This window comes from Myxocyprinus asiaticus, chromosome 24 (assembly GCF_019703515.2).
Source record: "Myxocyprinus asiaticus isolate MX2 ecotype Aquarium Trade chromosome 24, UBuf_Myxa_2, whole genome shotgun sequence".
Lineage (NCBI taxonomy): Eukaryota > Metazoa > Chordata > Actinopteri > Cypriniformes > Catostomidae > Myxocyprinus > Myxocyprinus asiaticus.
Genome location: NC_059367.1, coordinates 5,513,818 through 5,526,394, shown reverse-complemented (window position 1 = coordinate 5,526,394; position 12,577 = coordinate 5,513,818). Strand labels below are relative to the sequence as shown.

General features: G+C 40.9%; 1 protein-coding gene across 1 annotated transcript; it reads right to left on the bottom strand.

The window, feature by feature from the left end:
• On the bottom strand, positions 1-5,550 carry LOC127415421 (taste receptor type 2 member 136-like). Its single transcript, XM_051654128.1, has 2 exons — positions 5,385-5,550; positions 1-1,336 (listed from the first exon to the last, which is right to left on the bottom strand). The coding sequence occupies exon 2, from the start codon at positions 1,299-1,301 to the stop codon at positions 327-329; it is 975 nt and encodes a 324-aa protein (XP_051510088.1). The 5' UTR covers positions 1,302-1,336; positions 5,385-5,550; the 3' UTR covers positions 1-326.
• Between the last annotated feature and the right edge of the window lie 7,027 nt (positions 5,551-12,577).

The window sequence follows — 12,577 nt, the reverse complement described above, 5'->3', positions numbered from 1 at the left end:
GCAAAGAAACAAACGCCTTTACTCTTGTTTATTCATCAACTATTGACAAGTTCATATAAATACAAGTAATTTAAAACTTCAAGGACAACCAGAGACTAGAATGAAACACTATTATGATGTAACATCAAATACATAGACGTTAAAGATTGAAAGTCATAGAAATACCCAAACCTGTTAATTAGAAGGGGTTGTCCACATTCTTTAGGCCATGTAATGTGCCTTTTGTTATAAAACTACTGTCTTTCTGGTAAAACGGAAGCAAAATCCCTACACAACTACATAATTTATTTCAAGTACATGCAAAAACAATCTTGCTGCACTCAGGGTCAGTGCACATGGCTGTTTTCATGTGGTTCTGTTTTGACCTCTGTGACCTTCATACCGCTCAAAACTGGGTACTCATCTAGAAAGAGGTTATAGGATGCGATCAGCTCCTTCCAGCAGCTTTTCTTACCATAAATCAGCACAAACGCGCTGACCATGGTGTAGATGCTAGAGAAGAGAATGGTTAAAGTGATGGTGTTCTGTCGCTTGAGCACCACCGTAAACTGCGTAAAGAGATCCACAGCCAAAAAACTAAGGAACACGGCCTCCAGGGTGATGGTCATTTTGATCACCCGCATTTGAGTGCCCAGTTTGGGCCCATGGCTGCCGTTAGTGCTGGCCTTCATGTGACGAAGATGTTTGGCCAGGTGGTACAAGATCGAAATGCAGCATTTGACCATCACGATGCCGGGAACGATGTCTGAGATGACAACGTAGTAGAAGATGTAGGCAAGGCCACCGTTATCGTCGGGCATGAGGGAACCACAATCGCTTATGTGAGAGGTTCTGTTGTGGTAGGTCAAAACAGTCAGCAAGGGAATGCAATTGGCAAAGCCGCTCACGACAATAACTGCAGAGACGATGTGAACGTGCTTGACGATGGCTTCCTGGATGCGTGTGTAGCAGTGAACGGGCTGCACCACCAGTTTAGTGCTGTAGTAGAAGGTCAGGAACGCCATGGACCAAATGATGATGAGCTTCAAGCTGAAGGTGATCACCAGCAGGACAGCCGCTACAATGTAAAGTTTGCACTCCAGATCTATCTTGTCCATGGTCTGCCATAAGTAGCTGGCTATCTGCTGGGTGATGCTGGCCCCGGCGAAGACAGCGATGATGAAGTCGGCGGGGTTCAGCTTGTGATTCTTCCTGTAACTTTTCTGGTTCACCAGCAGTAGGTACATGTTGAAGAAGATGGTGAAGATCCCCAGGAAGCCAGTAAACACCCAGAAGACGACTTTGTCCCCAGCTGACAGCATGATTGCTCTTCTGTCTTAATGAGGTTCTTGTGTTTCTAAAGAAATGGTGACACGATATACAATATGAAAATAGTTATCACAAAAGAAAAAAAAAATGGTTTTATCTATTAAATTTGTCCACTTAATAGCTCATTCAAAAATTAAAATTCTGTCATCACTATAGGCCATGTCCACTTTAATACATTATTGGTTGAAAATGCATTGATTTTGCTACGTTTTAGCCTCTCATCCACACTGGAACAGCATTTTCCTCCACTGAAAACTAAGGCTTTTGAAGAAGCTCTCTAGTACTCAGGGTTGGCCCCTCCTACAGGCGAAACAGACGACCGCTTAGGACCCCTATATGCCTGGGGGGGGGGCCCATGAAGGCACAAAATACGTGCAAAGTAAATGAACAAGTCATAAGATTAAGAAACATTGATGACTTTATTTTGAAGTTCTCCGCAGATCAATTGATTCTAACCCGCGCACACACACAGAAAAGTGTGCAACACGTGTGGACCTGATCATTTATCATTAAAATCACAATGATGGTGAAAACTAAAAACAACATATTAAGTATAAAATGAGCTCTGAATTATCAATAAAAGACAAACAATTGAAAGTTACAACAAATAAAATAACAGCAGTGCATCTAAAATCAGCAAGAAGTAAAGCTAAGCAGTACACACTAATCTGAATAATTTATTCATAACGCAGAGCACTACTGGGAACTGAGCACTATTATTAGACACAGATCGCACCTTGCTGAATAATGCGCACGCCTGACATAAACACAGGAAGTAAGTAATGAAAAATGTTGGTTTGTGGCTATTTGAGTCTTTGAGGCTTATTTTGTGTAAAGGATAGACGAAACAGCACTTGACAAATCATTAGGGCTTTTCACGTTTTCTCAAGAATAATCTGCTGGGGAAGGAATTAAAGCACTGCAGGTATAAAGATGCAGAAACTCAAACAGAGTGAACATATGAGCAATTAATCTGGAAAATAACCAAACCATCCTATCTGCAAAGATCTCTGCTCTCTAAGAGGTATGTGTTTATTCTTTACATTTGTTTACAAATATATATTTTGAGGTGTTGTGTTTGTAGGCCTTATTTAATATGTTATTTTATTGCTGTAGTTACCCGATTTCCCCTAATGTTTTAACTTCTATTCACTTCTGCACACATTCTGGCCAACATTTTGTTTTCATTGATTTTGCTGCTCTAAATAAACATTTACACATATGTGGGTAGTTGAATTTCAAGCATTGTCAGCAGAGTTTTTTTTTATAAAATAGGACAATCTAAAACTTTTTTAAACAGCATTTTCTTATTTTGTGTAACTTTAATGGGTAACATTTATGGTTGTATGTGTTAACATTAGTTACCTACATTAGTTAACATGAACTCACAATAAACAATACTTAATAATCTTAATTAATTTCTATATATACTAGTCCATTTTTAACATTAAGAATTGTATAAGTTAACATTAGTTAAAACATTATGAACTAACATGAACAAACAATTGTATTTTTATAAACTGCCATTAGCCAAGATTTAAAAATGCTGGAAAATTGTATTATACATTGTTAATGATACCTAATGCAAAGAGGAGGGTGAATCAGGCTAATCAGCCAGGAGGGGGATAAAGACGAGCTGGAGGCGCCGGTTTGAGAGAGAGAGAGAGAGAGAGAGACGTGGCTGCACTGCATGTGTGTCATGGTTTGTTTATGTTTGTTTTATGTTGAGTTTTATCTTTAAATGTTATGTTTACTGTTCAACCGGTTCCTGCCGCCTCCTTGCCCGTCCTTTATACAGTTACAGTGGAGCCGAAACCCGGGGGGGGAGGGATGCGCTGTCGCGGAGTCCTCACTGCTCCCATTCGCCAGGGGAGCAGCCGTGGCCATCTGCCTGGGGACGGAGGGGTCGCTGCCGGCCTCCGAGAGCCGGAGGAACCGCTGCCGTCTGCAGAAGAAGGGGAGGAGCGGTTCTGTCTGCCAGGGGCCGGAGGACTCGCTGCTGTCTGCTTGGGGAGGAGCGAGCTGGTGTCTGCCAGAGGGCAGAGGAGCGGTTGAGGACAGGGTGACAGCGCATCCAGGAGCAGGCGAGCAAGTTTTCTCTCTCTCTTTCCTCTCTCTCTCTCTCTCTGTCGCTCCGCCTCGCACTTTCCCTCTCCCCTTTCCCTCCCCTCGTCTCTCCCAGGGCTCAAAAGGCAGGGAAGACCTGCCGGCAGGCACAGCTGGAATGGCAACGCCCTCCCTCCAGGAAAGGAGGGGAGTGTGTCATGCCGGGGAATTCCCCGGCCTGAGTCGGTCGATGGAGGAGTGTGACGAGGAGGAGGGCATGGCCTTGTTATGAGGACACACGGCAGGCCCTGAATTGGGCTAATCAGCCGGGAAGGGGATAAAGACAAGCCAGAGGCAGCAGGGGCCGGAGGACTCACTGCCATCCACTTGGGGAGGAGCGAGCTGGCGTCCGCCAGAGGGTGGAGGAGCGGTTGAGGACCGGGTGACAGCGTGTCCGGGAGCTGCCGAGCATGTTATTCTCTCTCTCCTCACTCTCTCTCTCTCTCACCCTTTCCCTCTCCCCACGCCTCCCTTCGTCTCTCCCCCAGGTTCACAGGAGGTGGGGTGGACCGCCGGCTGACAGAATGGCCGCAAGGGCAGCGTCTCTCCTCCAGAGAAGGGGAGGGGAATGCGTCATGCCAGGGGTTTGTGAGGACACACGGCTTGCCCTGAATTGGGCTAATGTGTGTCGGTGTTTGTTTTATGTTGAGTTTTATCATTAAACGTTATGATTATTGTTCAGCCGGTTCCCGCCGCCTCCTTGTCCGTCCTTTACCTGTTACAGTTACCCAGTAATTATTATACTTACACAGCACCTAAAATACACATACAATACCCTACAGTATGCATGCATGTACATTTTAAACCTAACATCTTCATGTTGGGAAAAAAATAAATAAATATTGGACACGCTATTTGTCAAAAAAACGGGGGACCCATTTTCATGATTTCACCTAGGGCCCCACATATGGGCAGGCCCTGCTAGTACTACATATTTTGGGAAAACAATGATGTTAGGAAACGGAAAACTCAGACGTATCAGTGCGGAAGTGCCGTTATGGTAATGACAATATATTCATATCTGGGTGAGCTATTAAGTGGCAAAAACTATATACTGTATGTAATAGATAAAATAATAATAATAAAAAATATATATGTTTGGGTATAACTGTTTTCATATTTTAATTTTTTTCATGCTTTTTCCCAAACAATGACAGTCATAGTTGTTCATAGTGACCACGTCTGTTAAGTAGGGCTGGGTAAAAATGTAGATTTTCAGATTAAACGTAATCTTCATTTGAACAGTATTGATTCTTAAAATTCCAAAATCGATATTTACTTTTACTTTAAAGTTTAGTTCAGTTTTGGTTGTGTTGATTATTATAACTGTTAAATAAATAGCAATTGAATTGCATAGTTTAGGCTGTGTTGTTAATTTTTTTAATTACTTTCCTATGTAAACAAAGTGGACATTATAACTGAAATATACCCAAAATGAATTAGAATCAAATCCTATCAAAATCCAAACTGAATCAAATTGAGAGCTTGTGAATCGGAATTAATCAAATCGGGAAATCTGTATCGATACCCACCCTACTGTTAAGCTAAAAAAAAAAAAAAAAATGCACCATAAAAATCATTTAAATCTAAGTCTGTATTCGCTTGTGTGGAAAAACATCCTTGCGTTAGGATTCTTCAAAATTCTGGCTTTGTGTTACATGGAAAAAATAACAGCAAAGAAATGAGTGTGACTAAATAATGAAAACAATACCAAATTATCGGAGCTGTCCACTTTCATTTTATAGCTCTACTTTTACAGTACTACTATATAAACATTTGTTTCATTTGTGTCTATTTTAATTTCCCCAAAATTATTTTAAGAGAAATATCTGAGACAAAGTTCAATGAAAAGAGAGCTTATTTAAGTCTCCTGAGCAATGAAAGAGCAATATTTTGATGTCCAGATAGTAACATTTCTAAAAGAAAGTTTAATATAAAAGTTTCAATTCTTTCACATAAGATTGCAGTACCTTGCTTTGGTGTTCTCAAATATTGTTCTTCATGTTCACTGGGCCCCAGCTCCTCTAGCATTTAAAGGATAAAAATAACAGAAAATGGTCTTCTGTCAGTACTACAGACTACATTTTATTTTTATTTCTTCAGAAAATGTGACAAGGAGGAAATTAAAGCAGAATTGCTGTGGCTGGCACTGAATGCTGCTGACAACCAACGACTGACTTTTATACATAGATTATGAAATCAAATTTGATTTGATTTTCATACACTGACCATAACCATATTTAAAGCAGTTTTAGGGTATATGCATGTTTAGTCATTCTAACCACGATCCAGAAATTGTAGTAGATGCATAAATGGCTTGAAAATGGGTTTTGTTTTTTTTACATACAGATACACACATGCATGCACAAATACTGTATATAAATAAAAGTGCGACTTGAAGGACTGGTGAGTTGATTATGTTCTCAGAGGTTAGAACATTTCAATGTTCCCTCAACCAGTCTCATTTCTTTCTTATAAAAAGCTTCATGTGGCCAGCTGCAATGTTCCGTTTGGCAAAGTAACACATTTTGCTTACTTCGAGGATTTGAGCATTTGTACTATTCCGTTAATGAGAGATATCTACGACCAGGATTTACTATATGGCTAAAAGTGGAAACATACTTGCAGGGGTGGATCTAAGGCCCCCCTGACTCCCCAAGTGCAAGTCCCCAATTTGGAGTGGTAGAATGGTTGCAGTGGTTTGCATATTTTCCTTCACACTGAGAGTTGTGACCCCACATCACAGTAAATAGTCCAAACAAATGAATGTACAATACTTTTAGTGGAAACAACACGTTTTATTAGTTTTATTTATAAAATTAGATATTCGTTGAATATTGGCCAAAGATGCGTAAGGGACCATCTAAAAGGTCCTAACACTGTTCTAAATTGTCACTGGTTTCCAAGCGTTTATTAAATGGACTTGCATGTTCTATCTATCAAACACTGTTATTATAAACATGTCTTAAGGTTGTAGTTTTTATATATAATTTACACATCAATTGAATGAATGCTTGCACACCGCAGATGTTTTAACACTGTAGATGGTATTTTTAGACGGTCCCTTACATCCATTATCAGGCATAGTTCTGCAGCTACAGCAAAAAGCGCTGTCTGTTTTGAGAAGTTTTTATGCGGATTGACATTAAATTATGCTATTGAAATCTTTGTAAGGTTGTCGCCTCCAGAATGCACAGGTAAGAGAAACTGAATGTCAAACGAATATTAAACCTACAACTAATTTCTGGAGATATTGGTGGAAGTTTAAGTGTAAATACCTCAGCATTTGGAACTGACAGCTCCTGGGACAGGTTAAGTAGATCTACATTGAGAAAACAATTATGTCCAAGGAACATCTATAAAATGTACAAATGGAAACAAAAGGTGGGCTAAATTAACAAGTTACACATGCAAAATGACATCTCACGATAGACAAATTATGGGGAGAATTAACACTTTCTCCCACTTTATACTTTCCAACTCCCCTTACTGCCAAATAATACACCCCCCTTACTTGGCACAGTTGTTCAAATGTAAAGTTGTCTTCCTTTAGAGGGCGCTTACCGGCCATAAAAACAAAATTCTCCACTGGGCCGCATGCAAATCTCAGGACATTTTTTTGGTTTTTTTTTGGACAACAAACATTTGTAAACTAAACCTATGCTTGTTTAAATCTATTAATTTCAAGGATTTGATGTAAAACACAAATGGAAATTTACCTGTGTGATCACCAGAAAATTATTTAAAGGTGCAATATGTAAGAATTTTCTTGTAATATTCGCCTTTTTTTTTTTTTTTGCCAATGTGTGAATGGCTTGTAACACAAGTTAAAAAATGAGCCCTTTGCGGACTACCTAGGTTGCCTAATAAAGCCTGTAGACTGATTTTCATGAGAAGGGAGCGGGTCGCTTTTGCCAGGAAAATCCAAAAGATGTGACATTTATGCGTGCTCCCGGGAGCCTTGCCTCAGTAATAGCTTCTCTTCCGCTATTCAACAACGACAACAAACTGCAACACTAGGTAACTTTATCTTAGAGATGATTGGGGATCAAAACCGACCCTGAATTGGCGTTCTTCTTATTGGACAGGTAAGCTTACATAACTGCAAAGCATGTGAAATATAGTGCCATAAGGATTGATCTGTGTAATTTTAGCTAACTTGATCTTGCCTGCTAACGCTGTTACGCTACCTTGCTGCGTAACTTTCAAATAATTTCAACGATCTTCTCTTTATACTAAAAGTCAGGTATACAGGATAAATTTAAGCAAATATGTTGGTTTCTTATTCGTAGTACAACATATGACATACAAAACATACAATAGTGCAACATAACAGTGCAGTGCAACAGTAAACTCTCTGGTATAGTTTGGTAGTATGTAGCTATATGTGTGTATCAGTATGCAATGTTAGCTGATAAGTAGTCTCTTTTTACGTCACGTCATTGTTTTGGCTGATGCTTGCTCGCGTCCCTATGGAGTGTGTGCACGGGCATGAGCAACAGGAAGCTGGCTGCAGTTCACTTAACGGCCACAGGTGTCATTAATATCAAGGGTTTCTGAATCTTACTTACTGCACCTTTAAATAAATCTTTATGCGGTAATCAAAAACGACTGTGATTGGTGCATCCTGAACAGCGCTGAAAAAAGTAACAGGTACCATGTGATAACATCATTTCTGCACTGCTCAAGAAGAAGTCAGACAATATAAACATGAATTATGATACTAAGGAACTTTAATAGTTATTAACTTTATACAATGTTTTTATTTAAATTTTAAAGTATATTCTGTGGTAAAATTGCCCATATGTTGGTGGGACATTTCTTATTTTCTAAAAGTTGGTAGGGACGTGTCCATACCATCCCTACCTAAATCTAATTAAAGTTGGTGTACAGATGTAACAATGTTAAAGAAGATGCGCTGTCCTAATTTGGAAGCACTCTTTATTAACTGTAAGCCTTTCTACTCACCGCGGGAGTTTATTCTGGTGAGTGTTTATATTGCTCCACACGCATGCCTGAATGCAGTGCTGCAACAGCTGGCTGATCAAATCACAGACACGGAACAACAATACCCAGACTCAGACATTATTATTCTTGGGGATTTTAACAAAGCAAACCTCACACGTGAACTGCCCACATAAAAACAGCACATTATTTGCCCAACCAAAGACAGAAATATACTGGATCATTGCTACACAACAATAAAGGATGCTCTGTCCCTAAAGCAGCTTTGGGACTCTCTGATCACTGTCTGGTTCATCTTCTTCCAACCTACAGGCAGAAATTAAAATCAGCTAAACCTGTAGTAAAGATTGTAAACAGATGGACCAATGAAGCAGAGCTGGAACTACAAGCCTGTTTTGACTGCACTGATTGGAGTGTATTTGAGGCTGCAGACACCAATCTGGACGAGCTCACAGATACTGTGACATCATATATCAGTTTCTGTTAGGACATGTGCATTTCTACTAGGACATATTTAACATACAACAATGACAAACCATGGTTTACAGCAAAACTCAGGCAGCTTCATCAGGCAAAATAGGATGCTTACAGAAGTGGGGATAAAATCTTGTACAATCGGGCCAGGAACACACTGAATAAGGAAATCAGAGTGGCTAAAAGATGCTGTTCTTATAAGCTGAAAAACAAGTTTTTAGCTAACGACCCTGCATCAGTGTGGAGTGGCCTGAAACAATTTACTAACTACTAGACTCCATCCCCCAACACTGTAGGGAACCAACAAATGGCTGACAACCTGAATGTGTTCTACTGTAGATTTGAAAAGCCCAATCTCACACCCCACACCAGCTCTGATCTTCACTTCACACAAACATCACCACCTCCTGCAACCCCCCTTCTCCCCCCTCCTGCTACTCAACCTGCACTTAAGATCTGTGAAGAGGAGGTGTGCCATTGCATCCGGAAAAAAAGACAAGAAAAGCACAGGGCCCAGATGGTGTTTCACCCACTTGTCTAAAATCCTGTGCTAACCAGCTGGCCCCTATCTTCACACTAATCTTCAATAGATCACTGGAGCAGTGTGAAGTCCCATGCTGCTTCAAAAACACTCAATCATTATTCCTGTCCCAAAGAAACCCAAAATCACAGGACTTAATGACTACAGACCCGTTGCTCTGACGTCTGTGGTCATGAAGTCATTTGAGAGACTAGTGTTGGCCCACCTGAAGGACATCACAGGACCCTTTCTTGATCCCCTTCAGTTTGCTTATCAAGCAAACAGATCTGTGGATGATTCAGTCAGCATGGGATTGCATCATATCCTGCAACATCTGACAGACCAGGGACATTTGCAAGGACCTTTTTGTAGACTTCAGTTCGGCTTTCTGCACCATCATCCCAGCTATTCTCCAGACTAAATTACACCAACTCTCTGTTCCCATGTCTATCTGTCAGTGGATCACCAGCTTTCTGACGGACAGGCAGCAGTTAGTGAGACAGGGGAAATTCACTTCCAGCACATGTACAATCAGCACTGATGCCCCCCAGGGATGTGTGCTCCTGTATACAAATGACTGCACCGCCAAGGACCCCTCTGTCAAGCTCCTGAAGTTTGCAGACAACACTACTGTCTTCACATCCAAGATGACGATGAGTCTGTATACAGAAGGGAGGTTGACTCGGCTGGTTCACTGGTGTAGTCAAAACAACCTGGAGCTGAACACGCTCAAAACGGTGGAGATGATTGTGGACTTTAGGAGGAACACCCCAACATTGACCCCGCTCACCATTCTAAACAACACTGTGGCAGCAGTGGAGACATTCAGGTTCCTGGGCCCTACCATCTCACAGGACATGAAGTGGGAGACCCACATTGACTCCATTGTGAAAAAGGCTCAGCAGAGGTTGTACTTCCTTCGCTAGCTGAGGAAGTTCAACCTGCTACAGGTGCTGCTGATACAGTTCTACTCAGCAGTCATTGAGTCTGTCCTCTGCACTTCAGTAACTGTCTGGTTTGGTGCAGCTACAAAATCAGATATCAGAAGACTACAAAGGACAGTTTGGACTGCTGAGAGATTATTGGTTGCCCCCTGCCCTCCCTTCAAGAACTGTACACTTCCAGAGTGAGGAAAAGGGCTGGGAAAAGCTCTAAAGCTCATTCTGATTTTTTTTAAAAAAATGATGAGATAAAACAAAAATTGGCTTTAGAATCCAATATATTATTTATTTCCATATTATTGAACATAAACCTATTATTGTCCTACAGTTCACAGTAATCCAAATGAATTCGCCAATCTGTCTGAAAGTTTTCAGCCAATCTTTTTTGTTAAAAGGGTCTAAAACCGACACTGCATACCGGTACAAGAAATTTGCCTCCCTCACATAAAATCAATGGAAAAAACAGTGATTATGGTAAATACTTTATATTGAGAGAATGCAGATGGACAAAGAGGATAGGTACTTTTTAAATGTATTTTTATATTTAATTTGTATTACTTTATAAATGGGTATATTGACATGCCATTTCAAAGTTCTATAAGAGAAAGAGAAAGAAGTATCATAATTTTTTTCCCCCTATGTTTTATATTAAAAGGCACTTTCACAAACCTGGTGTTGTCATTATGGAATTCAGATGTGCCCAATGTAAATTTAAGCCAAATTTTGTGGTGCTTTGGCTGCCTTTGTCCTTGCCCGTATTCATGTACCCTGGATTTATAGAGGTTTTATTTGACTAGCACACATACCACACTGAGACGCATACTGAGAAAATCTCCCAGACCTGAGAAACACTCCAAACTCATTCACAAGACAAATATAGCTCATCTGGCATTCACACGAACACACGCAGCACCCTAATTGCAATACTGCTATTTAATGTGCACTAGAAAACACTGTCATATAACCCTGTGACTCTTGAAGAACTCTTGGGAACCTTGGTCCGATCTGTTAATTTCGCTTGAGTCATTTATGCCATTCAAACACCTCCAGCATCCTTCCCCAGAGCCAAAAGTCTTACTGTTTCCTTAGTAACCCAGCAGTCAGATTTCTCCACTGCTCGTCTGGTTTTGAGAATACTTGCATGACCCTGACATTTTACCCATTGATCTGACAGATTAAAGCCTTGGATAATTGACAGAATCTACAGTGTTTGTGCATCAAAATGTTTTATAAACCAAAGTTTTTACATCTTTTAAATGTACATTACATCTTTGAGCAGGTTGAAAGTTTTTTGGGGGGGATTTTTCTCCTTTTTCTCCCAATTTGGAATGCCCAATTCCCAATGCGCTCTAAGTCCTCGTGGTAAGTCCTTGTGGTCACATAGTGATTCGCCTCAGTCCGGGTGGCAGAGGACGAATCCCAGTTGCCTCCACGTCTGAGACAGTCAACCCACGCATCTTATCACGTGGCTTGTTGAGCGCGTTGCCACGGAGACATAGCGCGTGTGGAGGCTTCACGCCATCCACCGCGGCAACCACGCTCAATTCACCACGCGCCCCACTGAGAACAAACCACATTATAGGGACCACGAGGAGGTTACCCTATGTGACTCTACCCTCCCTAGCAACCACGCCAATTTGGTTGCTTAGGAGTCCTGGCTGGAGTCACTCAGCACGCCCTGGGATTCGAACTAGCGAACTCCAGGGGTGGTAGCCAGCATATTTTACCACTGAGCTACCCAGGCCCCCGAAAGTTCTGCTGTTGTAATCTGTCGGTGCCTACCAAAATTTAAAACACTGCTCCCCACTGGCAGAAGCTGGAATTGTTGTTGAGGTGAAATGTCCACAGCGAGTTTTTTTAGTATTTTAAGTAGGGCTGTCGATTTAACGCATTGATTCAGTGCGATTAAGTATACTTAAAACAACATATTCAAATTTTTATAAAATTAATCATGTCCCCAGACCTTAATAAGGAATATTCCTACCAATGTAGCAATTCAAGCTTGAAGTATCACCTGTTTCATCCAGGGGGCAGTAAGCGAAAACTCCCAACTTTATAAGCAATGCACAGCTTATGCAGAGAACAAACCACACTCACCGACAGCAGACAGCATAAGATAAGTACATGTTTTGCACTCAAAAACAGCTTGATGGAGCGCAAATCTGAAAGCAGGGATCTCAAGATGTATTTTTTTTTTTTTTGTTTAGGTAACTATGTTTAACTTGATACAGCCACCTAAAAGCAGCATTTTTATGACGTGACA